The sequence below is a fragment of the Onychostruthus taczanowskii genome, unplaced genomic scaffold (genome assembly GCF_017590055.1).
Source record: "Onychostruthus taczanowskii isolate IOZ18803 unplaced genomic scaffold, ASM1759005v1 scaffold131, whole genome shotgun sequence".
Lineage (NCBI taxonomy): Eukaryota > Metazoa > Chordata > Aves > Passeriformes > Passeridae > Onychostruthus > Onychostruthus taczanowskii.
Window position 1 is genome coordinate 292,858 of NW_024498474.1, and position 27,096 is coordinate 319,953.

At 42.7% G+C, this 27,096-nt stretch overlaps 1 protein-coding gene across 1 annotated transcript in view; it reads left to right on the plus strand.

The window, feature by feature from the left end:
• Positions 1-786: 786 nt before the first annotated feature.
• Positions 787-27,096, plus strand: part of LOC121331958 (bifunctional heparan sulfate N-deacetylase/N-sulfotransferase 4) — a 50,774-nt gene continuing 24,464 nt past the window's right edge. The window contains exons 1-3 of the mRNA XM_041396805.1: positions 787-1,767; positions 20,669-20,756; positions 25,136-25,290. Coding sequence (XP_041252739.1) covers positions 787-1,767; positions 20,669-20,756; positions 25,136-25,290 — 1,224 coding nt within the window. The remainder of the gene's footprint in view (positions 1,768-20,668; positions 20,757-25,135; positions 25,291-27,096) is intronic.

Here is a 27,096-nt window from a genome sequence, read left to right on the forward strand (position 1 = left end):
CAGAGAATCTCTATAGTACTTAAACTGGATCATGAACTCAGGTGGTTCCAAGTGCAGAATAGAAACTGGAGAGAAAGCCCTACAAATCTCTCCTCAAACTCCTGTCGTGTCTTTCACTTTGGTCACAATAGTTTTCCAATCCAACACAGAATTTATGTCTTATGCAGTTTGAATTCGACACAGAACATAGTCCCAGATCTAACAAAGACTCACTTTGTCCACATTTTGCCCCTAAAATCTTCCATTGTTCACATTTGCAACAGCAACAATGCATTTTAGATAAGAGCAGCTGATAAGTAGATGCACACCCTCAACGAGTTTTTTTGTATCCTAAGAACACAGGGGAGCTGTTTAATGCAGCTTATCTTAATGCACCAAGAAAGCAAGTGACACTGAGTGCTCCTTGAACTACTCAGAAACTTCCCTCTTTACTCACATTACCAGTATCAATCACCGGCCTTATTAATGTGTGTTTTTAATTGCTTTATAGATTTTGTTTTACTTACTCTTCTTTTACTTCTTGTTGCAGATAATGTTAAGAGTCCTCATCATTGATTATTGGCAGCAGCTGCGCTCTGAGAAAACCTCTTTCAATTTGTCTTTCCGGATCCTTTGACTTCCCCCTCCGACAGCCTTACAACCTCCCTGAACACCTCATAAATGCACTGCAATGGTCACATGAACGCCTTGGAAGGGGAACCTCCACAACTCCTCGTTCCCATGGCACTTTAGGAGGAGCACCCAGAAGAGCTTCAAGTCCAGCAGGAGCTGGAGGCCCTGCGGAAGATGAATCTCATCGGGAAGCTCCGCAGAAGCTTCCGAACGCTGGTCATTCTCCTGGCCACCTTCTGCTTGGCAAGTATTGTCATCTCTGCCTATTTCCTCTACACTGGCTACAAGCAGGAGATGGCCCTCGTGGAAACCACTGGGCAAGCAGAGTGCGAGGACCTCAAACTTCTGCCCTACAGGTCTGCGGAGCTGAGAACACCTAAGCCAATTGATCCCTCTAGGACTGACCCCACTGTGCTCCTGTTCGTGGAAAGCCAGTACTCCCAGCTGGGGCAAGACATCATAGCCATCCTTGAGTCCAGCAAATTTCAGTACCACATGGTCATTGCACCAGCCAAGGGGGACATTCCCCCTCTCACAGACAACGGGAGAGGGAAGTACACGATTGTTATATACGAGAATATTTTAAAGTACGTGTCCATGGACTCGTGGAATAGAGACCTTCTGGAAAAATACTGTGTGGAATACAGTGTTAGCATAATTGGTTTTCATAAAGCCAACGAGAACAGCTCCCCGAGCACCAGGCTGAAAGGGCTGCCTTTACAGCTGTACAACAACGTGGCCCTCCGAGACTGCGTGGTGAACCCCCGCTCGCCCCTGCTGCGCATCACCAAAGCGCCCAGGGTGGAGCAGGGCCCGCTGCCCGGCGAGGACTGGACAGTGTTCCAGTTCAACCACTCCACCTTCCAGCCCGTGCTGCTGAGCGAGCTGCAGCCCGCCAGGCCCACCCCCGCCACGCTGCCCAGGGCCGCTCTCTATGCAACCGTCATCCAGGACCTGGGCCTGCACGACGGCATCCAGAGAGTCCTCTTTGGGAACAACCTGACCTTCTGGCTCCACAAGCTCATCTTCCTCGACGCCATCTCCTTCCTGTCGGGAAAGAAGCTGACGCTCTCCTTGGAGAGGTACATTCTGGTTGACATCGACGACATTTTTGTCGGGAAGGAGGGGACCAGGATGAACATCAACGATGTGAAGGTAAGGCAGGAACTGGGGGATACCATCCCAGATGTGTGTGTGTGTGCTAAGGGGTGTTTATAAGGAGGCAAAGCTTGAAAAAGCTGAGAAGCTTTTTTTCCTGGTAAGGGCTGGAAGTGCACAGGTGCAGCCAGCAGATAGATAAACCACAAGTTGAGATTAAAAGCCATTTTCCCCACATACATGCATTGATGGATGTTTATACATAGGGGCATACACATGTATGTTGCACATATATATATATATACCTTCTAGAGGCCTGTTCTGTATTATTTCTCTCACCATTGCTGTAAAGTGGCCAGAACAGCACAAGACTGATGCCTTTTTAAACATCACCATCACTGAATTTTAAAAAAACAAAAAGAGCAAAAGGAAAAAAAAAGAGCCTGAAGAAGTCACAGTCCCAGCATGACTTCTAAGAGGTAGCAGGAGAATTTTCATTACCAGACTAGCAGGTAAGCATTTAGAGTTACCAGTTACAGGGTGGAAACACAGCGTGCACTTGAGCAAGTGACATAACCATCTGAGAGAGTGAAAGGCCCACAGACTGCTCACTGGGGGCTCTTCTACACTTATTTTCCTGATTTGTTGTATCCAGGGACACCATTAAATTTGTTCAGAGTAATTTTCAAAGATGTGTGCAACTTGGAAAGAATAGACAGAGCTCAACAGCATGACAGTTATTTCTTGTCATTTTCCACATGTGGGAATCATAGTCAGAGATTAATTGAATCCCTAGGCATGCAATATCACAATCTCCAGCCTTTATTCTGGAGGGTTTTTCCTGTAAATACCCAATGCTTTCAGGAACAATAAGCAAGCCTTTTGTTTTTTAAAAGCAGATTTCTATTTAATTTCTAAACCCTTATTTCCATTTCTACAATTTCTATATTCATCTGCCTCCTCTACAGACCATTGGAATATCCAAATACCCAGCAAGAGCAGTAGCCTCACATACAATTGAAACAATTTTGCACATCAGAACACTTGGGGTAATTCCATTAGCCAAACCAGGTGTATGAATGCTCATCAGGGCTGATTCTGAGCACCAAGCATTTGGAGTGCCTGGTGCCTTTGAGATCTGAGCACTGTGCACAAGCCCAGCAATCAAGTGCTCTCTCTCTGGAAACACATGGGGAAATGCTCTGAGCAAGGGCACGTACACAGGAGGAAATTCACTCCAAAGGCACTTGTGAAACAAGTTTTTCAGCAATAGCTCCCTGCCTGCACCTTTTTGAGAGCGTCTGAGTGGCTTGCTGCACTAAGGAAGCCTGTCACTGTTCCACAGCAGCTCAAGGGCCCCCACTGCCAGCAGATCAGTGTCCACACAGGGTTGAGACTCAGAGCTGAGCTCTCACTGGAATCACCTCATTATGCAGAAAAAAACCAAAGCCACCCCCATTACTATCCAGCAGTCAACAGCACTGCTAGGCAAACTTCCCAGCTGTGCTTGGCACAGCAGCCACTCTTCCATGCTGATTATAGGAGACACAGCAGAAAACTCCACATCCAGGGGCTGCAGTAAGAGCTGGATGCTGTTAAAAGCATTAAGAATTATATTTATGTGCTGCATGCTTTTTTCTGTCTGAAAACCAACCAGTCCACACGGCTAAATATCTAGACAATAACATGAAAAAAAACATCTGCTGGGATTCAGACCTTTTTAATTTATTTTTTTTCAAGCAATGCATGGTGAGCCTTCTTTCAGTCAGCGTACAAAGGGAAGCACTCATTCTTCTCATATTGCTCCAGTTCCAAATTAGCAGCCAACTTTTCTCACAAAAACACCAAAAGTGCCACTCACAGCATAAATCCCCCCTTCAGCTCACACAAGTGATCATGCCACAAACACAAACCACAGGCAGAAATCTTCTGCAAGCACAGGCTCAGAGCCAACCTTCCCCTCAAGCTCTCTTTCAGGGACAATAAAAAGTTTATCTCCCCTTTTCAGGTGAATGTTTCACACAAATCCACCCTGCAACTTGAGCACCCATAGATTCTCTGTCCTCAACATTATGAATTTCATTTTGGATCAGTTACCTGGCACAGATTATCTCACAAACACTTGCTAGACAAATCAGCCTGTTCCTGCAGAGTGGACATTCCCAGCATACATTAACCCACAGAACAGAATCCTGCTAATGAACGTAACACCCAAAGCAGAGTGCACTGTGGTTAGTTTACAGAAAAGGTAATTACAGCCAGTTAGAGAACAATCTCCCAGGTCACTGGGGAAGGAGGCAATTAAAAACCAGCAGACCTGCCTTCACCCTTTAAAGCACAGCAGCTTTGCTTGAGAGGCAAAAATAACTACTTAGGAGGCTGATATTTCAGTGATGGCAAAGCCTTGCCCTGCCTTTGGGAGGAGGGACTGTGGCTGCTCACAGAGAGCAGAGATTTAGGGACTCTGCTAGGATCTCCAAAGGTGCCATGCCCACCCAAATCCCTCAGGAATGCTTTAATATACAGCCAGTCTCCTGATAGCAATATTGGCATGTAACACTAATCAAGCAAGTCAACCTGTGCCTGTGTAATTACTTCCTGCAACCCAAATGTTCTTATTCCTTCACAAAGCCATTTCTCAATTAGGTGCCTCAGGGAGATATATATACACACACTTTTATAAAGGGTGGCATCAGCTACAGGAGCAGAGATTAGAGAACAGGGTTATTATGGGCTCTGTTTACCACAGAAGATCTCCTAGTCCCTGGTGTTGAAGAAGTTGTGCAAGGTCATGTCTGGCTAAGTAATGAACAGGAACTCAGCAGAGCCACAGAAAGCTGTTTTTCCCAGCTTAGTGGAGTTCTATCTTGAGCCTAGCGAGCCTCTGCAAATTAATTTCTCCCTTTCCTGCCTGCCAATATATTCTCTCAGTGCTTGATTTTCAAAGGCAAAAGAATTCTTCAGCTAATTTGCAGAAACAGTGACTTTGTGTACTTGTCAATGATACTGGTTCCCAGCCACACGAGTCCGGTATCACTGGCATCAGTAATTTGCAAAAAAAACCATAGAAATGTCTTTTTATGCTGTCTCTGAGAGAGCCACACAGAAAAAATACAAACCTTTCACCTTTAAAGTTTGCCTTTAACTGAGCACAAAGAGGGCTGCGCTACCCAAACAAGGAGTAAGAACTTGCTGAAGTATTGCTATTTTTTCTGTTGCCATAGCATGAGCCAGTACAATATTTACTCACCCAGGAAGAGCTCAAGGCAGCCACCAGGGCTTTTCCAACACCTTTCACAAATACACATCCTATTGTCAGCTCAAAAGCCCTTCAAGCTAAGGCATTTATCTTTTCATAAATAAAACAAATAAAAAACCACTCCAAATGAAGCAAAAAGCTTTAGCCTTTCACTTTCTACCCTCCTCTCAGCTCTAGAATTTAGACTGGAACACACCACCTTCTGGGTGGACTCAGGAACCACCCATTCCCTTTTCTTCTCCCACTCTCCCAGCTGGAGCTGATAAGATAATCAAGGAGAAATTGCCTGTCCCAGCACCACCATATCCCAGAGCCCCCTTCTCTAAAACCTCCATTTCCCCTTTCTGTAATCCCTCTAACTGTCACTATAGGGATGGGAGGACCCAAAATCCTTGGACTTTCTGAGCTGCAGTGAAATGATGGAGTCATGCCTGGCAATGTCCTTTGTGTTAGTGCTGACTGCAGGCCTCCCTTCTCTGTCCACTTCCTGCAGTGGAAATAACAATTTGTCTCTGACACCCCCTCACTGCCACAGTCTGCACTTTGTTTTTGACCTTCACCATCATTAAAATGCCTGGAACACTTAAAGCCTGTGATTTCTGGCTCATTTTAGTGTTTTAAAGACAAGAATTCATGTTGGACTTGCATCTTTCCTGGCAATTCCAAATTAAAAAGTACTGGCACAGCAGGGAGCTGAGCTCAAGCACTCCATCTCTCCAGCATATGATTATCCCTGGCTTTTTGTGCAAGGACAGCTGCTTCCAGGTGGAACTACTGCAAGTGTCTGGGCCACATCATCAGGCATGGCAGAATGGTCAGTCCTGAGGTAACACAGTCACCCTGCTATCCTTTTATTCATAATAAGCCCCTTGCAGTAAATTAACCCTAGCCATGGCCAGCCCAGGGAGAAGCTGAGGCCAGGAGATATGTGAGCACAGGAGCCCAGAGCAGACAGCCAGGCATTAGTCACTGCAGGCTGGGGGGCACTTCTGTCACCTTTTGGAGCACTTGAGAGTGACAGTGAAGAACACAATGGAGTTCTGCAGCTCCCACGTTTGGACGGTCTTAAAGTCTTAAAAAATGAATTCAAAAAGCAGCTGAGAGGCATTACGTGAAAACTTCAATAATCTTTTTTTTTTAAAATGGGAGTGCCTGCTCCATTCTGCTTCATCAGAGATGACAGTTAATTCAATATTTTCCTTGTTCAGGTCTCTTGAATCACCCAGTTCTTTCTGTAATAATTTGAGTGTTGAATACCGCTCAAGTGCCTTGTCAAGACACATCAGACAGAAGGTTTCATACTTCTTTTGTTTCAACAGGGCCTGTTCTTTCATTCACAACTTCAGTAGCAGTATAGTTAAAAACCACAATTCCCTTGCCATTAGCAGAACTTGTATTCTCCTTGGCAGCCTGATGGATTGTCTATCCAAGGACCCTCCCTGAATTCTAATAGATGTGGGGTTCCCTCATCTGCCAGCTTCCCACTCCAAACTAGGTGGTCTTGACAGTGTTTCCAACAGTCTTGCCAGAAAACAGATTCTGGTGGCTCAAATTTTCTACCTCTTGAATTTATTGAACAATTATGTCCCTAGCAAGATTTTCCTCAATGTTTGAAAACTCGCTTGGTATTCTTCTGTCTCAGGCAACACACTGGTTTTTGGCCTGTAGGGTTCAATTTGGCATTGTTTGTACAAGCAATTAATCTCAGATATTAATCTCAGAATAATCTGTTAATCACAGAATTAATCTCAGATGTTTAGGGGTTTTTTCCCCCATGGAAAAAAGTCTAACATTCCACAAAAAAACAAATTAGTTATTGGGGAAAAAAAAAAAAAAAAGGGAGATAAATCATCCTTCATTCTGGCTATAAGAACTCAAGAGAACTTAATTTTGAAAAACATTTTAAAATTTGATGTTTTAAAAAGTGTCACAATACACTTTGTAGTATAGAAATAGCAGGTTTTCTAGATCAAATTCAGAGATTTCTAGGACTCACATCCTGTGCCAAGCTGACTTGTGGCACATTGCTTTTCTACACTTGCACTGATTTCCTGGATTTGTACTTATTTCTTGAATCCTTTCTCCAAGAGAATTCTCAAGTCACAGGTTATATCAAAATGGAATATATTTCCAGGATACATGTGGTACTCTATTTAATTTAGCCTCACTTAGGGAATGCATAGGAGCCAAAAAACACATCTGCTTAATATCAACCCCTCAAGAGACCTGCATTAACCTGAGCTTTAAAACAACACATATTAGTTAAAAAAGGAGCCCTAGCAGTTGCTTCCTGCACAGAAAACAACGCTCTGAGATGATGGAATAGCCTTGTAGAAGGGCCAGGCAGTGCAGAGTGCAAGAGCAGTCATAATTATTGCCTTAAAAGCACTTGAAGCAGCAATAAACACATTAACAGGAGCCCATCCATAATGCAGCTCCTTCAGGAGCAGCGTTCCTTAAGTGACTTTAAATAAGCCTTTGTCATCCAAATGGGAGCAGGAGGAACACTTAGAGCAAAAGCTCAATTTAGCACTCTTGGCATTATTCAAATGATGTGCAAGTGGCAGTGCCCAGGAAAAGGGTGGGTACAGGGAGGGATGGACAAACAGGTGAGGAACTGAGGAAATCTCCAAGAGAAAAGGAGAAATTTGAGACTTCAGTTGTTTAGCAATAATTAACCAGGCGTTTTCTGTCAACCTCTTTGTCACAATGAAGTATAAAGCCAAATATCTGACTAAGTCTGCCTTCAAATCCTTAGATATATTCACCTATCCATCCACCCCTATAGCTTTATATACATCTCCTCACAGAAATGACATCTTATGGTCTTTGTCTTTTCTGTGAACATGGCCAAAGATCCCTTCAATTACTGCTTTTAATTCCAGTGTTCTACACCTCCACCGGTCTTCTTTCCATCCAGGCAGAAAAAAAACCAACAAAGTACTAAAGAGCTTTTTCACCTCATGGGAAATTCTAACATAAGACTATTTAGCAATTTAATTTTTTTCATTTTGCATCAACAAAATTTCTAATGTTAAATATGGTAACTTATAACTTCAATAGTTACACTCATTTTATAGATAATATCTTAAGATATTAACTTAAGTTAGCTCAGAATTTCTCTCCAGAAATGTCAAGGAGAAAACAAAACAATTTTTATTTAATTCCATTAAGAATTTGATTTTCAAAATTTACCAGAAAATTAAAGGACAAGCTAATAACAATTTCCTATAAATCAGTGTATTAGTTCAAACACTTCATGGCCTTCTTTAGGAAATAAAGCCATGGATCAAGTATTCTTTTCCCCTTCAGAAGCACAAATTACAAATGTCCTTTACCAAGCCATGAAAATTTTCTCTAAATATTTGTAAGCCTTAGTCTTTTCTGTGTTTCTGTTCTTTCTGCTAATTACCAGCACTCTCTTAGTCTGCTGCTCCCATTTTTCATCCAGACAGCACCTGAACACAAGTGGGATCTCTGGCCTGGGACACAGCTCCTCTAGCACATCCCATCCCCGCTATTTTAACACTCCTGATTGGAAAAGGATGAATCCCTTATCTCAGAATTTAATTTTTTAAATTGATGTCATAATTTAATTGGCATTTTAGGATTTAGTTTTAAAAAGCCACAAAGTAAATCTATTGAATGCCACCTTCCCAATACTTTCTGACCAAGGCATGGAAAAATTCAAAGAGTTACAGGTTAGGATTTTCATTTTCCTTCCATCCTACTTGTTTAGCCATTTATCCTTATAAATGGTGGAAAATCTTCCAAAATGGCAAAGTGACAAGGCAGAGGAAAATGAAGTTTATATTCCTGTTACTTGATCAACCTGGTTTGCTCCAGTGAAGCAACTTCCTGTGGCCAAGTCTTGATTTATGAAAGGCAGAATGTTTCACTGGAATATGATTCAAACAAAATTGTGTTCTGCCAGCTCATCTGCTCTGGCAGTCTAAAGGAAAAGGGGGGGCAGATTGTAGAATATAAAAAAAAAAATAAATTCCAAAGATCATAATTAAATGTAGCTTTGGAATTGCTGATCTTCCAGAAATTAAAAAATGCAAGTAATTCACACTGCTGAGACACTCCTTTAATACAAGCATTTCCCAGGAAAAGGATATTGCAGGTTTTTGCTGCCTCTTCATTTTACTTAAAAGACAGAATTATTAATGTAGCTTTTACATTAGATATTAAATCTGAAATACCAACACTGAGGCAATTCCTAAAAGTTGTCTCAATATCCCACTTGAACTGCCTGGATTGAATCAGACTCAATTAAAGCCATGGGCTTCAGGACCTGTGTGTTTTTCACCCCAAACATCAGCCCTTCAAGTAAAAAATGGTATAGAAAAATGATGGAATTCACATTTTTGACAGGAGACTGTATTTGCCTGCCTGGCCCAAACCTCATGAAATATTGGCTCTTCAAGCTGTCAGTGATTCTTGATAGCACAAGTGCTTTTCTTGGTGGAGAACCAATTGTTTTTAGAGGGCAGCATGTACCTGGGGAAAAGCAGCATGGTGAAGAGCAGGACAAGGGAGACAGACTTGGGGAATGAGGATCCAAGTGCTTTGTCCATTTTCCAGTAATATTTAATCCCTGAGGGCCACAAGACTGGAGACCTCCTTTGTAATAATATTTATTGTAGGTTTTTCAACAAATTAGCACAAACGTTTGGGAATTAAGTGAATATGCATGTATAAATAAACATTAATCTACATGAATCTATAATTAATATAGATTAAATACTCCATAATCTTATTAATTTAGGAGTTCCAGGGACAATGTGAACTGCTGAGGCTATGCTCTGCATGGTTAATAGTAACAATAATAATAATAATGCATTACATTTAAAAAATAGGTTCAGCTGCAGAATGTGAATTCTTTAATAAAAAAGCTCTGCATGTCTCTTCCTAGTAACATATCTCAAGACTTATGTGCATCATAAACAAATATGTCTCTGGTATTATAAAGTGTAATTCCTCTGTATTTGTTATTAGGAAAGGGAATACTGTTTCCCATATGCTTCCTCTCTTATTTCTGCTGTAACTGGGCACAGGCTGCCAGTACATTATCAGGAAACAAAATCCACCCATCCCTGCTGTAAATATTGCAAGGTGAGTGTTAAAGACCAGAGGGAATTTTGGGCAGGAAACCTGTGCCTGAAAAGAGCCTGCTGCAGGATGCTTAAAACCACCCTTCTGCTCTTCAACTGCTCAAAGCCAGCTGAGATTCCACCTACAAAAATACTCTGGATTATTCATTTCACTGGTGACCTAACTCCCAGCAGAGGAGAGAGGGGCAAACAAGGGGGAGTGGACAACTCAAAGGGGAGCTTGAGGAATAAGGAAGGTTTTCCACAATGGAAAAAAGAGCACCCAGCTTTTAGCTCTCTCACCTTACAGCTGCAAATGATTTCCAGGATCTGGATGTACACCTTGCCAAACAGTCCTGTTGGACTAGCAGAGCATTACCCAAGCAAAACCTGTCACAGCAATTCAGTATTTGTGATTTCTAAACAGCTATTCCCATATAAAATAAAATTATGGCATTACCCTTCAGCTGTGAGAGTAATAGAATCTCTCACTTCAGAAATGAGTGGAAATTTAGTGTAACAACTATAATTAAGAGCTTGATAGTTTGTTGAACATATTTTTCCCAGTTTAATGATCCTGTGTTACATGAATTCATACTTTACACTGCAAGTAGCTACAGTTTTCAATGGGAATATTTAGAGGGAAAAGTGCTGCCTTTAATGATCAAGATCAAAAGCAACTAGATTTAAAAGTTAACTGCCTCAGTAATGCCACTTTCTGGCTGCCACCAAAATGCATATGAATGGTTCTGAAATAGCAATGTGCTTTAAGCAAAAACCAAACCTTTCTCCCCCAACCTTTCTGTGCTGCTTTTGTTTTTTAAGACAATGCTATGCAAGTATTCCATGTGCTGCTGAGAGCAGCTCTCCTCCCTGTTCCCAAGTGTTGGAGACCTATCACCACAAGGGCTCACAACCAGTGTGCTCCTGTATGTGAGAACAGAGAAAAGCCACGAGTTTCAGTTGTTATGAGACTTAGGAAAGGATCACAAACGCTGATTTTTCCCTGGAGTATTATTGCCATCAGCCATTATTACTCTTGGGAGACACACTGCTCCTGTAAGGTCTGCTCAGGGTGCTTGGGACCAGCTGCTTTGCTGTGGGCACTTACTCAAGGCTAGGCTGGAAAAGCCATGGAGAAGGGCTTCCTGTTAGCACAAGTTTCCTTCCGAGGAAGTTACTGCAAGGACTGAAAGATTTCATCACTTTTCCACACTTACATTGGACCACTTGAATTTCTCAAGGGTGCAGGTTTGAGTTTTTTCCAGGCTCTCTTCCAGAGTGATCTGAGGAAGAACAGTACTTTAGTTTGGCTCTGAGTGTAATTTTCCCACTTATGGGAAAGGTGTGGTGATACTTTTGAACCTGAAACATTTCCTTGGGCTGTTAAAAAGATTTGTTCTCAATTTTACCTGAAATTACCTAGTTCTATGAAGCAGTAGCCTACTGGAACTTCTGAAATTGTTCATCTCAAATGTGCCACCCTCAGTTGGTGGTCTGGATTGATTTCTGTGGGACAGCATACTGGCCTTTGATGTTTCTATTCAAGAGAACTGAGTAGAAATGTAAGATGGACATTGCCATTTTACTTTTGATCTTCCAGCCCCCTCCTCTGGACAGCTCACTACGCTGTCTTCATGCTGGGAAGGATAATAAAGCAGTGGTAGCAAGAGGATTTTCTGGGATGGAGGGATTTTAAGCCTGTCCTGGAGGACAATAAAGGTTCTAGCTCCCTCTGCTATGAACCTGAAGGAGCAGGGGGTGCAAGAAGCACTCTGATCTCTGGTGAAAGAGATGCAGTCTAAAGCAAGAACATTTGCCTTGAAATTCCCTTTTCACTCCACAGAAACATCCAATTGTAGTTATCAAAACACTGAAGCCAGCTCCCTGGATAATGGAAGACAGCATCATAAAGAAGGAAGAAAGGTCAGAGAAGTTAAGCTCTGCCAGACAAGTATCAAACATCTCAAAAATATTAAAAAGCAACACTCAGTCCTAGTGGTTTTTAAAGCACACCCTTAATCACCAAGATTTTGCCAACTGAAGGTTTCACAATAACCAAGGAAAACAGTTCTCCAGACTTCCCTGGTTTCTGATTTTTATGGAGAGGGTTGGCAATGGGCAGACTCACATAGGGGAAAAAAACCCCAAGCATATGGAGGCACTCTCATAAAGCCACCAGACAGATCCATCCTTGTTCCAACACGCCCATTCCGAGCCCTGAAGGACACACCTCAGTTCAGGATGAATCACCTGCCCCAATCTCTCCTTTATGATTGAATGTGTGCTGAAAAAAAAAAAAAAAAACCCTTAATTCCCCACCACAAAGCATATACAGCAGCTAGTTTCTAAGCAGTAAATTTAAGGCAGGGATTTGACATTGCTGGTAGGTGCTCAGGATTTGGAGATAAATGTACATGATGAGAACTTGAAGGAAGTTTTATTTTTGTGACAAGTTATCCAAGTGAATGATTTCCAAGGGCAGTGAAGGAACAGAAAACCACTCTGATTAAACCTCAGTAGGTCCAAGTCCATAAATTAAAGAAGATAAATAAGGTAGCCTCCATTAGTCTAGCCTTTAAATAATTTATAGCAACTGAGTACCCACTTATAACAGGTTGTAGAGTTTATTTGTATTTTTTTTTTTTTGCTAAAGAAACAAAATCTGAAGCACCAAAGCACAAGAAAGAATATACAACTCAACCAAAATGCAGTTGCTGCTGTTATTTGTCTTTTACCCTGTATTTGTATTGTGCCAAAGAGGGAGACACTTTGATCCTTTTTTTTGGCATGGCCTAAACATGGCCTGAGCTAACTAATGACCAGTGTGGGTTTTATGTCAGTGACATGCAGCACAGTGACTGACACCAGCACAGTTTCCTGCAACAGGACCACTATGGCCCAGCATGCACTTTTTTATTAACATACTACTTTAGACCTTGATGCTGTCCCTGTTAAGCCTCAAGATGGTTTTTCTGTTCAATTTGTATTTTAGGGATTAATTTTGTGATTGATCAGAGCTGACATGAGGGGTCTGTCCCTGCCTTTGGGGCCTCTTTCTTGGTAGCTCTACAGTGGAATTAGAGAGAGACAAGCCCCACCTGCCTCGTGCAGATTGGATATGGGGGAATAGAGCATCTCTTCTTTATCTCATGGGGCTGTTATGCTGGCCAGGCTGAACTGCAGCCACAGGGAGCAGAGCCACTGAAATTAAAACAAGCATTCCTGACCATGTTGTTTCAGAAACTCAACCAATAATCCTTGATCCCCCACTGGCAGATTGCCTTCCACTGATTCCCCTGCCTGAAGAGCCTTTCTTCAAGAGATTTCTTTAGCTGGAAACGCTTAAGCTTCTGAAAAGTCAGAACTGATAAGAAATAATCTCTAAGCCCCTTCGCTGCTCTGCTCCAAGTGCCACCAGCTCCTGTCCCTGCTGCATGAACCTGCAGGGAGGGATGCTGCTCAGCCCTGTGCCAGCAGGCTCCCCACAGCCCAGGGGATTGCCACCTGCTCTCAGCTTGGGCACAGGCTGGCTTTTCCCCTCCCAGGGCTTGTCAGCACATTTGGCTAGTATTCCTAGAAAATCCTTCAGAATCAGCAGTGATTGATAGTGGAGGCCCTCAGCACAGGCTGTAAATCTTCTCAGCAGGTAGGGCAGACACAGAGCAGCAATCACTGCTGGCAGGGAGCCACTGCAGCCACTCCCTGCTCCTGCAGCTCCTGTGGATGCTCCCAGCCAGGCCTAATGCCTTTGATCCTCCCCAGAACAGGAGCAACTCATCTGTGTGGCCCTGGTTAAAATAAACCCTGCTTTAGATTCATGCCCGCTATTTTCAATTCATACTTTTTTGCCCTTGCTCTTCATTTGAGCTTTTTGCTGCTAGATGGTCTAACAAGGCCAGGAATTCCTTTTTCCAAGAAGAGAGACTGGATAATTGCCATGGATATTTTCATGTATCTGTGCACTCACACTTGTGCAGTTGGTCAAGGTGCACTCACTGCTGGGCTGTCTGTGTCACACTCAGCAACATCTCTCTTATAATACTAAATCAAAAGCCACCTCCTGAGTTCTCAGGGATGTTATTCACCACTTAGTCATGAGTGAGTAGTAAATTTGGTGCAGTATCACCCCATTCATCTCCTTCAGCTGGAACTGGCTGAACCTCTTCTGGGACAGATGCTCTCCTCTGGGTCAAATTAAATGCAGGTAGGCTCCTGACAGTTTTCTGACTTTAGGACAGAGTTACAACAGAGCAGAAATAGATCTGATGAACGGGGTAGTCCATTCAGGAATGAAAAAAATAATTTTTCTGTTTCCAATAAACATACTACAGAAATATGTGCAAATCATCACCTTTTTTTTTTGCTTCAAAGAAACCCACCTTTCCTGTCAGACCTCACACAAAGGCAGCCAGCTCCAGGGAAATGCTGAACAGGCTCAAGTAATAGCTCTACAATAAAAAATAGATCTGCAGCCAGAGCTGGCTGCATTGAGCCTCAGCTGAGAGCTCCCTGTTAATTATTTATATGGCACTATGGATTAGCAGGCTGCTTCACAGAAATAAAAGCACGAGGAAATGCAGTCCCAGCCCTCAGGAAGGCAGGGCCAAAGCCCTGGCTGTGCCCAGCTCTGCAGCCAGCACTGGGAGTGGCACCTTTTGTAGGAAGGACTGGGTGAGAAATGTCTCCAGCTCTATGAGGTTTGGCAGTTTCCCTCTGATCCAGGCCCTGCTATTCCAGTCAGGTTTCACATAGGCCAAGTGATTTTAAAATCCCATTAGAGATTTCACTAACTCCAACCCCTAAACTGCTTTCAAATTCCAGCCACTAAGTCAATAATGTGGATTCTTCCTAATTCCTACACTCTGGTATTATCTGCTATAAGCATGGCAAGTGGGCTAAAATCCTCACCACACAGAAATCATCAACTCAGCATCCCTGGGTTTATAAATTCCTCAGCAAGCTGAGTTCTAACAAGTGCAGATACAGCTGAGTTGATTGTCCCCCTTATGACAGAAATTTATGCTCCAATCTGAAAGCTGAAAATAAGGAACTTAAAATCCCAGTCTTGCAGTGACCCCATCAGTAATGTCAGCCTAGACATCACTTTTTTACTGACAGCTTTCCTGTCAGAAAATAGCAGTGGCTAGTTATTTCACACCTTCCTTATAGTCATTACTATGATTTTAACTGCTGTGTGGTATTCCTATCAATTCCAATTCCACCAGCTTTGAAAATTGCCAAGACCACAGCAGGCTTAGTCAGATTTTTTTATCCTAGCATAGATTTCAGGGAGGGAGCAAGAGCAGGAAGAGGCAATCAAACAATGACATCCTGACAGCAGCTGCTTGCAGTGCAAAGAAACATTGCTGAAAGTACTCTTTGCTTTTTCTTTTTTCCTTCCAAAAAATTTCAGCTGGAAATTTAGAGTAAAAACTATTACTTTGTAGCCCTCTAACTTTGCACAGGCCACCAGCAAATTGCTGCACGGAACAGCTTGGGAATGAACCTCATGGCTATGAAGAAGCACAAGCATTAAGGACAGATGTTAGGGACTAAAATGAATAAATGCATTAAAATACTTCTTGGTATTAATAACAACTATGTGTCATAGAAGCCTGAAAAAGCTGTCAGGAAGTGAAAAACAATTTAGGTTGGAAGGAGTTTCTGGAGGTGATCTAATCTAAGCCCCAGCTCAAAGCAGAGGTAATGTTAAAGTTATATATGTGCAAATATTTGCACGTATTTTCTCTCCACAGTATATATAAATAAAAAGTATTGTGTATATAGTGAGCACATCCATATTTTATACACACACACCAAAGAGCAGACACCTGCAGCAGTGCAATCGCTACCCAGCACGAGGATCTGCTCCCAAATGAATAATGACTTTGAGTAATGGCAAGCCAGCCCATTTTTGACAAGATTCTCAGTCACATCCCTCAGAAGGTGATGGGACAGTGTAACCTTGGCCAGGCACCCCTGGGAAGCCAGGCCCTGGCACATCCTCCCATGCCACAAGCACTTCCTCAAACCAGTCTGTGCAAGCAAAATAACTCAAGATGACAGCAGATTAGATACACTGCAAAGCAGGGATATCTGACTTCCCCTCCTTGCCTAGATCTCCTTCCAGTCTGAGAGAAGAACTTTCCCACCTGCCCTACCCACTGTGCATCCCCACCAACAGGCTCTGCAGTAAATTGGGATGGGGTTTCCTTGGGCAGCTCTCCCTTGTGGAATGCCCCAGAGCATCACGACCTCACAGATCCTGCCATGGACACAGGGACCTCCAAGATCTGGAGCTTTTGCTGCTTCCCAAAGTTCACATTGACAGCGTTGCCTCTGGAAGGGCACATGTATGAGCAGGAGCCCTAAGGAAATGCCAGGCTGTCTGCTCCACACTGGGGAAATGTTAAGTCCTGTAAATCTTGTGTCCCTCCTGTGCTTTCCCTGATGCTCTCAGTTTCTGGCAATGTCCCTGAGACACCTCTAAGTGTCAGGAGTCGGGTTCTGATTTGCAGAAATATTCTTTAGAGGTGTCATAAAGATATTCTGACAGCTGCAGTTTTCAAACTACACAACGTCTATGTTTCAGAGGCTTTTAGGATTTTTCCTCCAAAACTAGACTAAGTTTTCACCAGCTGATCTCACAGACACTGATCCTTTCTTGTCTCTAATGCTGTTACCTGCTGTGGGAACAGAATGAAAGGCACACCAAACAACACTGCTTAACAGAATACTAGAAAAAGGACAAGGATCTGTGCATCAATTCCCATAACAAATCCTTTTTTGGTTTAACTGAAGTTTCAGGGTTCACCAGTCCCTGTGTGTGCACTTGCACACACACCAACCCACAGCTGCATATACATCTGTCTCCCTGCAAGCAGCCCCAGCACGGAGCCCCAATATTTGCCTTGCTTTCCCCAATAAGAAATATGAGATTCCATTATGTTGGCTCAATCCATGTGGCATCTGCCCTCCTCACCCCAAACACCATTACCCATGCAAGGAAGGGCTCGTGCTTTAGCAGATCTATTGATCCACACAGACCTTTGGGTGGGGAGGAAAGCCTCTTTAATTAATTTGGCTGACTTTCAGGTTCTGTTTTGCCTTAACAATGCCTTGAGAAATCCAGTACTGCATTTTAGCATTGTTACCACTTAACTTAGGTTTGGAATTTTGCTCCCCAGAGAGGCACTTTCTACCTCAGCCTGGCCAGCCCATGCTTGGCATCAAAATCAGGCAAAGTCATTCATTTGCCTTCTCTAAGGATTTGATAACCTCTACACTTCCCTCAGCCAGAGGTGTTTTGACCTTTAATTAAAAGGAAAATTTGTTGTCTTCCACTCAGAAGGCAGCAAATAATGAACTCATTAAAATGAGGTTACTGTTCAGGCCTTAGAGCAATAAGAGCCAAAGTCTCATTAGCAGCTAACAATCCAGAACGCAGCACATAAATAAACCTAATATGGCAGAGCAAGATGCCTTGGTGCATTACATTTGAGCAGAATCAAATGTTTACAGTCAATGATGTCTGGGGCATGAAGTTTTAATGTACTTAATGAAGGAAAGCAAATTGCTTCTTATTAGGCATGAAATGTTCCTGCAGAAATCGCCCCAAAAAGTTTATTATGTAAATGAGGGATAGAGTTATAATTAACGAGGACATAGCAGGGAAATATCAACTTCTTCCTGATAGATGCACCAATTATGAAGAATAAAGACACAGCAAGTTCAAATCTACAAAAGGTAATTATATGGATTAATGTAAAGAGCTACTGAATGCAATATAATGAAGAAACTGTATCTCATGAGTGTCAGAGAGAAGCTTCACTGACAAAGCAAAGAATCAATTAACAAAGTTAAATCCGTGAGTTTTGAGAGATTCCAGGCAATTAAGGGCATGCATTTGAAAGAACACCTTAGGTTACCTTAAAAAATGCCCCTGTCTTTACTTAGGCACGGAGGTGTGCCTGTTTTTTCCCTGCACAGAGTGCTCCATGATTCTTTCCTTGGCAAGGATAATCAGTAAGCATGATCCATTCAACTGCCCCAAAATAACCACCTGTGGGTTCAACAGGGAGTGCTGGTTGTATTTCCACAGGCATGCAGTGGGGACAGGGATGGGATGGAGATCACTGAGCCCCCAGGGAAGGAGGGATACCTGTGAAGCCAGGGACAGCAGGCAGAGTGGGAATAGCTGTGTGGCACCTGGCCTTGGGTAGGGAACAGCTTTCCAGCTGTTAAAATTCAATAGCCCTTCTCCACCCTGCAGAGCCTTCAGAATCAAATCATATAAATACCTTCTGCCTCCCACAGAACCTGTGCAGATCCCAGGAAGGTTCCTGGCCCTGGGTGCCAGGGATATGCAGCCTCTCCACCCTTTCATTAAAGGTAGGAAAGGCAGACCCTAATCACCTAAAAAGTAGTTCCATATTAAGGGAGTGGAAGATATTACTGCCCTTCCTCCAAACAGACAAGCAGTGACAAAATAAATTTGGACTGTCTTAGCTGACAATATCTTCTTAGCATTAAAAAGGAGGGAGGTCACGACAACAAAATTGAGCTGCATATTATATAAATTAATATGCATATATGGAAATTGCAATGGCAAGAAAAAAAGACTTTAGGACCAAGCCAAATCCAGTTTGAGTGACAGATTTGCCCTTTAGACAGAGGAAAACGCTTGACACACTGCAGGTACCAGGATTTACATCTTAATCCTCGCTCTGTATTTTTAATGAGGTCTCTCTGGGCTCCTGCCTTTCCTGCAGCTCTGTCATCTTCCTGAGATGTGAGGGGAGCAGCAGAGGAGCCCAGGTGATGGAATGATGTTTGTTCCCTGCCCCTTCTCGTACTGCGCGTTAAGTGATGATAATTTCTCAAGATGTTCTTCCCTCAAAGGAAAATTAAATTGATTTTGCTCAGGCCATCAGTCTTTCTCAACATATCTAAAATGCTCTAGATAGCTTGGGAAATTACATTCTAAAATATAACGGCTCCGATTCTATGCTTCTGACTTTAATGGTGTCAATTTAGTGGCAGTTTTTACCAGCTGGGGATTTTCCTCAATGTCTCAGCTAACAGTGGTGTTCATCTCCAAGATTTTACATTTTAGTGAACATTTACTTGTTATATATTATGTAAATATAGTCCCACATGTGAAATTGTCACAGGATTGAAATAATCAACTTACTAAATGGCTGGCAAGATTGGCTGGAAACCATACAACTACCTTAATATTTAATGCTAAAGCACAAGATTTACTGTCATAAGATTACTTCATTTCCTTTAGCAAGGCGAGGAATTTGCTTGGTGACTGTTGCAGCTGATAAACACTATCTCAATTTTACGTCTTCCTTGCCACCCTAAGTATGTTTCTATTTTAATAAAATCAAGGCAGATGCAGTCTCTTGTATTACACTCACACACCTCAGCTCTTAAACCCTGCTTTCAAATGTTTATCCTGCACTGGAAAGACTTTTGGTTTCTGGTGCCAAGTAGGGGCACTGGTCCTTGCTTAAATTAGACCACAAAACTATTTTCCTGCGAAGTTAAGTGAAATTATGACCATACAGAATGCAATTTTTTCAAATGAAGGACAACATTAGTTGGGCTGGGGGTGTGTGCAAACCAATGCAATCATTTTATCTTTGAACTCTGCAAGAACATGAAGGTCCAATCAATAGAAGTGTTATTAATAGATAATAGGAAAGGTTCTCAAGGGCCACATAATGGAGGCACAGAAAATTGATGAAAACAGAGTTTATAATCTATTCAGCACTGGCAAGGCCAATAGGGAGAGAAATGCACTCCCCATCTCACATGCAGCACACCCAAATTCCAGGGGCTGGGCACCCAAAGCAGATCTGTGCACAAGGACCAGCTCCAGGAGCAGTGCAGAGCTAACAACCAGTAGAAAACATCAAGTACAGCTCACACAGGCTTAGCCATCTTCTCTCTTTCCCCAGAAGCTGGAAATATGTCCAAAACCAAAAGTGGACAAGTGGCCAAGACTACCTATTTCTTCTATAAGCAGCAGCCTTTCCTTTCATTTCATTTCCAGTGGGCTTATTTTAGCTTGGAGGAGAGAATAAAAATAAACTTTAATTAAATTAAAAAGGCATTTATGACATGGACACAGCTTCTATCACAGGTCAAACCTGAAGCTTTGCTCATTCACACTTAATCCTGAATTTGCTATTCAAGCACAGCCCAAAATGGTCCTGCAGGTAAGTAAACCCCAATGCCTTCATGCCTAGATGCTGAGTAGTACTCCTAATTTTGTTTTGGGTTTTAAGCCCATTTTATCAAGCTTCACCAATAACCCAGAGCATGGGTGACCCAGTGATCCAGTATATTGCTGCCTCTGAGTGGCTGGATTTGAGTCTTGCCATGGAACACTGCCCCAAGGGATAATATCCTGGGCCAAGCCACTGAACCATCACCTCCTTGGATACTCAGGCACTCTCACTACCTTTTCTAGTCCATCCAACTCTCATGGAATAAGTTAAGCTCTCTGTAATAGTCCTATAAAAAAAAAAGATGAGCCCAAAATAATATTAACTTTTCTAAATCCATGTTAATTTCTTATTTATTTCAGGCTTTACTAGAGACTCAAAATTTACTGCGCACTCAGGTTGCAAATTTTACCTTCAACCTTGGATTTTCAGGAAAATTTTACCACACAGGTAAGAAGGAACTTGATGCAGTTAAATAGGTGACAGAATTTTAAATCTAGCTTGAACCATTCCCTTTCTAAATAATCAGTGGGAAATATGTGTTCCATCATTTCAGTGTCCAAAGGGGTAAAGACACACTGTGGATGAGCTGCTCAGGTACACAAGGATGCCCTTGATGTTTTCCTGAAAGATGTGTGGTGGTAAATCTTAGTGTTATAAAGGAGGCAAAGTAGTTGCAGAGATTGCTGTAAATTCCTCAGGAGACAGGCCAGCACAGAAGACAGAGTAAGGTTTTTCAGGTGTGATAGGTATGATGAAATATAAAAGATTGGGAAAATCATGTCTCAGAGCCTCTGAGGAGGCAGAAGCTTTTCAATGGGTTGCACCAGATTTTGTTATGCCTGTGAAGGAAATCTGTCTCAGTAATCTGGAAATCAGGAGGGATAATAAACGAAAACATGATGAAAAGAAATTTGTATTGAAACCTGTGCTTCTGTGGAAGATGAGGCACTTCCACACCTCCTCGTCCTTGTGATTCCTTTCTCCTTTTTGCTCCATTTCTTCACAGCACAATATCCCTTCTTAAAAACGTTATTTCTTTTCCTCCTCTTTTGTCTTCCCCTTTGCTGCACTGAGCTGTGCTGCTCCCTAGTGCTGCTGAGGCAAGAAGAGACTCCCTGCAAGGGAGAACCTCCTGTCCTTCTTTCCAAATCCCATAACCCTTCCCACCTGTGGAGACCAGCTCCCAAAGCCTCAGCTGTCAGCCCATTCAGCCACACTCACTGAGTGATGCCAGGGAAACTTATCTGGACCTTGGGAGAAGGCAGCAAAAGGATGGGAAGGGGAGTTTAAAACCTAGGAATGAGGCAGTCCCTGCCTTCCTAGACTGTGAGGCAGCTGGATGAGTAGAGAGAAGGCAAAATGATGTGTTTGTATCACTGTCACTAAGTCCAGCCTGTTCTCCCCTTGTGCAAGCACTTAATGCTGAGCAACTGCTGCCCAGGAAACCTCCTGGACTAAAGATCCAGGCTGGAGAGCCTGGGAAAAAATGAGAGGCAGACAGAGATGGGATGACTTGCTTGCAGTCATACAACAAGGCAGTGGCAGAGCTGTGGTCAGAGAGCAGCTCTGGAGACAGAACTAGGTGCACAGCACTTCACACTGCCCTGCCTGTGCAGCTGCTCCTGCTGGAGATGAGCTGGGCTCATGTGCAAGGAGCAAAACAAACAAAAGCAGCCCGAGGCTCTGCTGCTCCAAGGCAGGAAGCTGCTCACTTGTGGCCATCTCCAGAGAACAGCTGGTATTGAACATTGGTGTCCTTTGTGGAGAAAGGTGATCCATGGAGGAAGAGATGGTATTACTAATAATGTCATGACATAGTGGGCAGTGGCTGGCAGAGAATATGCATCCTTTGTGAGAACACCACTCCCTGACCTGCCTTTTCCTTCTTTCCTTCATCCCAACACCCTCCACAGGTTTGTCACAGATTTTCTGATACAATGCTGAGCAATTTCAGAGTTGCTAGTGCTGTAGAGAGAGAAAAGAGGAGGATATGCATGTGTGCCCATGTTCCTCAGCCTCTCCAGGCCCCTAAAAATAGCACAGAAATACTTCCCAAGCTGAAGCATGTCCCTGGCTCCATGAAGAGGTCTGAATGCAGCTGGGTTTTTAACAGAGCACTTCATTTACAGGGTGGGGATGGCCTTTTCTCATCTCAGCTTACTGGAAAGCTTGCAGCATATTCTCTATGCAATATACTCTTTATTGACTCATTATCAATAAAGCCTGGAAAGATGTTCTTTAATTACTGTGCACATGGCTTGCTGACCCACAGATGCTTTTACTAGCAGGTACTCAACTTCCTTAGTGTGGCATTGTGCTCTCCTTTCAAAACTTGGATCACTTTAAAACTACAGGAGGGAGATGAATGTGGTGATGTGTTGGCAGATAAAACTGTTACACGTTTTCCTGGAAAGAGGCTGCTGACAAATCAGATATTGCAGTAGATCAGGCCACATCAGCTGGTAAACTCTGCCCTGCATTAACAGCATTAGCAAAGAGAATGAGCACACCCTGTTAGTTCTGCAGCTTTAACAAACACTTCCTCCTCGCTCATGCTGCAGCATTGAAATTAAGACATTTTCAGGATTTGCATTTATGATGTACAAGATTATTGGTAGCAGCTTCCAGTCATATAACTACAGTTATAGTTTTAAAATACGGGGTGAAAAACTATGCACAAACTTTGAATTATTACCTGTGTAAAGTGCACTCAAAGCAGACACATGCTCACCCTGTTCATAGCTTTTATGCATTTTTCAGATTTCACATTTAAATAAAGACAATTACAGAAAGGATGTTGATTGTACAAGAAATTAAAACCTCAAGATCCCTTGTTTAGCCTCCAATACTCTGAATAAGGGATTGGGCAGAAATATTTAAACAATATAAGCACCCACCAAATGCTCCATTCAAACTTTGAATGAGATTTCTTCGGAACTAACACTAGCTAAGAATTCATAAAATCAAACAATATTCTTTTCTAAGGTTTGTGAGAATATTTAACCTCATAAGCAATGCCACTACCTAAGGTTAAACTTGCAACCTTTCTGCATCACCTCTGGCATTACAGGATGGGGTTCTTCTTCTTTAAAATGAAAAGCACTAGGCTTCATATCTTGTTTGGGTTTTGTTTTAGTAAAAGAAGTGCAAGGTTTTATCAGGTGTATATCTAAATTTACAAATAAATTAATGAGCAAAAGCAGGATTTATTTCAAGAACCACACTCTACTCCAGAAGTTAATAAGGCACTAAATTATACTTTGACCTACATCTACCATCCCTGATTGTAGTTCTTCATGTATTTCAAATTCCCACTTGTTTCCTCTCCATCCCTAACTTGGCCTTATCGAAGAGATCCTCAGCTGCCTCACAAACCCCATTTTCTCCCTGCTCTGTCCCACTTTGAAAGCCTTTGTTAAGTTTCTTCCCTTACCCATACCTGAGTGACTGAAAGTGAAGCACATCCCCCCAAAACCAAGCCAGCAGTCACTCCCAAAATGCAGGGCACAGAGGGAGCAGCCATCAGGCCTTTGTTTACACTATGGAATTCTCCAGTAAACAAAGTTGTTTTCTTTTTCCTGCAGCACTCCCATCAGCAGGAGCAGCTCCCTTAGAACTTGCAGAGTGCTGCAAAGAGGGGAGCAAAGGGATTCTGTGACTCTGGGAGAAAGTTTCAAAGTGCTGCTCTCCCTGTGTAGTGGCATTCTTCAAAAACCACAGCAGAAATGGAAAATAAAAGCCAAGAGCAGAAGTGCAGGCACTGAACAGGCATCTCTGGATGTTCCTGCCAAGTAAACAGTGACATTTGCTTCCAATGAGTTTTGCAAAACATTAAAGGGCCTGTAAGAAGACAGAATTTTTATGTTTGCATCAGGAGACTGATTTTGGCAATCATTTCTTAGACTGAAGCAGAGTAAAAGCATTCAAATGGCAAAGAACACGAAGGAAATGTGCTAAAAAGCAAATATTGTTGGGTAGCTTGAAGGTGAAGCTACTGGAATGTCACTTTGCCTTTCCAGGCTGGAAAAGCAGGGCAGATGTGTCTGCAGATGGTGGGAGCAGCATTGTGTCCTTTCTGAAATGGAAGGTTTTCTTTGTTACAGCCACATATCCTCACTTCTGCCTGAAGCAGACACCCCTCACTAACACAGGAGGTTTTATTGGGTTTACTTCAAGATTAAATCTGGCCAAAATTGAATACTGAACCCTAAGAAATATTTGGAAGCCTTTTGCCATTACAGCTTCATGCTTTCCACCTAATTGTATCTTAAAACTTGTTTCACACTCTACCAGAAATGATCAGATTTCAATTAACCAAGGGTAATAAAGTGGTAGTTACAAGGAAGATAGAGGGGAAGCATTGGTAAGATTTCATTTTTATCCATATGTTGCCTTTATGGAGTATTTTATATTTAACAGTGACATTATTATCAGGACAAAATGGAAAATAACTGATGCCTTTTCTTTAATACTGAACATCATCATTTGTCCAGCTTTCAAAAGTCCTGGAAAACAGCATTAATATTCCTGACACTGTTTTGTCACGTTAAATCCAAGCTGCCAAGTTATGGGGATGAAAAAGATAGTGTAGCATTCAAATAAAGCAAATAGAGAAAATGGGGAGGGGTGGATTTAAAATCATATATGCTAAAAAATAAGTCCTACTCTTTATATTTAATATTCCCATTGTTCATAAAAATAACAGGAACACAGTGAGACAGGCCAAGGACACCAGGGTTTTTGGCAGACTCTTTTGTGTTTAAAAAGCAATGATGGGCCTTTTTTGCTTTCTAGCATCTTTTTTTGTCCCTTTCTTCCCTCTGCAGGGACTGAGGAGGAGGATGAGGGCGACGACCTGCTGCTGAGATCTGTGGATGAGTTCTGGTGGTTTCCCCACATGTGGAGTCACATGCAGCCACACCTCTTCCACAATGAGTCCTCACTGGTGGAGCAGATGATCCTCAACAAAGAGTTTGCAATGGTGAGTGAGAGTTCCCAAGAGATTTACTGGGATGCCTTCATGACCATGGCCATGCCTTCACCACTGGTTTCATGCTTGTCTAAGCAATACCTATGTATTTACTCAGGCATGCAAACAGAGGCAGTGAGGTTAGAAATTCATCCCAAAGCCAGCCTGTTTGTGACTCAAACTGAATTTAGACTTAGCCTTTCCCATTGGCACAGGCTCTCTGCAGAGGGAGCAGCCCTGCCCCAAGTATCCTGGCAGGACCATAGGGATCAGAATCAGTGAAAACACAGCAGATAGCAGCTGGCCTTCTAAGCTTTAGGCAGCAGTTTGTACACAGGTTATCCTGCTAAAGTCTGCTGCAAACATCCTCAGTGAGGCAGGGAGGAAGTTGCAGTGAACCCTGAACCTGGTGTATGGTTTGGGAGAAATCTTGATGCTGACTGAGCTAACAAGAAAAGCTGCTGGGTTTCTCTGTGCCTTTTTAAATGACCTGCTTGAAAAATGCTCTTTATATAGCTAACCTCTTGCTCATATTGACAGATAATGATGCTTCCCTCTTCCTCATTTGTGCTCTGAACTTCCACAAGCCACCCTCCCCCTTTGCCCAGGCCTCACAGTACTTGCACTATTTACAGCCTTTTCAGGATAATTCTGCTGGCTTATTGCACACGACAAAGAGAACCTGAAATCTGTAAATGCTGGCTTTGGAAAGACACTGTGTGGTCTTTGGCCAGGCACAGGAATGCCAAGCAACCAGAGCTGCTCACAGGAGCTGAGGGACACAGTGGGGCTTTCTCAGCTGCTTTGGGAGCAGCAATTCCCCAACCCTCCCCAGCTCCAGAAGGCCAAGCCCCTTCCTCCCATCCCTCACATGAGCCAAGGCACATCAGGAAAAAGGCAGAGGCAAATGCCTGAACAAGCAGTTGGAAGCAATTTATTCCCTTGTTTATGGAAATATTTTCCCAACAACCTTTAAAGAAAATTAATTAAAAATGGCTTAACTGTTTACTCGTCATGCCAGACTTCTCCCCCTTCCCATCTCCTACTTGGCAGGCTGACTTCTTTTCCTTTCTACAGTCCTGCTTCCCTGTCAGCCTCATTCCTGGCACAGCCTCTTCATGCCTTTTGTGTAGCCTGGCCCAGAGACCCAAACAGAGCTGAGATCTTAAATGCAAGAGTAATTTTTTAAACAATCCATACCTCAAAAATATGCAGTCCCTTCATCTTTAAACCTAGGGGGAAATTCTCCTAGTATTTTCAGGAAGCATGGAGGCATCCAAGTCAAGCCACCTTTGGGAGTAAAACCTATAGCATAGCCTGAAAACAGAGCTGGTAATGGAATGTGTTTGCAACTTCCACTCCAGAAAGATAAAGCCAGTGTCCTGAAGGGTAGAGACTCCTTAGGGTGCCTATAAATAAGGAGCTGATGTCAGTGAAAAGCTGCTGTTATTACACTTTTATTTCCTGCTAACATTTCAACAGGGGTTGTATCAACCCCCTGACCTTGAATCTATATGAGCTGTACAATTTACTTATGAGAACATTTCTTTTCAAAAGGCTTCCTCGGAAATTCTCTCTTGTGGGAGAAATTCATCTTCCCTCTATGACAGCCTCCCTGATAGCTATCAGAGAGGTCCCAGCCATGACTTCAGAGTGCGTTTTATTCCTCCCTGTCTCATCCTCAGCATCGTGTCTCCTTTGAGAAACAAACTCCCTGTTCTGCAGCTGCACTGCTCTAAGCCCTCCAAGTCAAAGCAAACCTCTTCCCATTATTCTTTGATGTCACGAGGTGGATCCAAATTTAAATTAGACATCTGG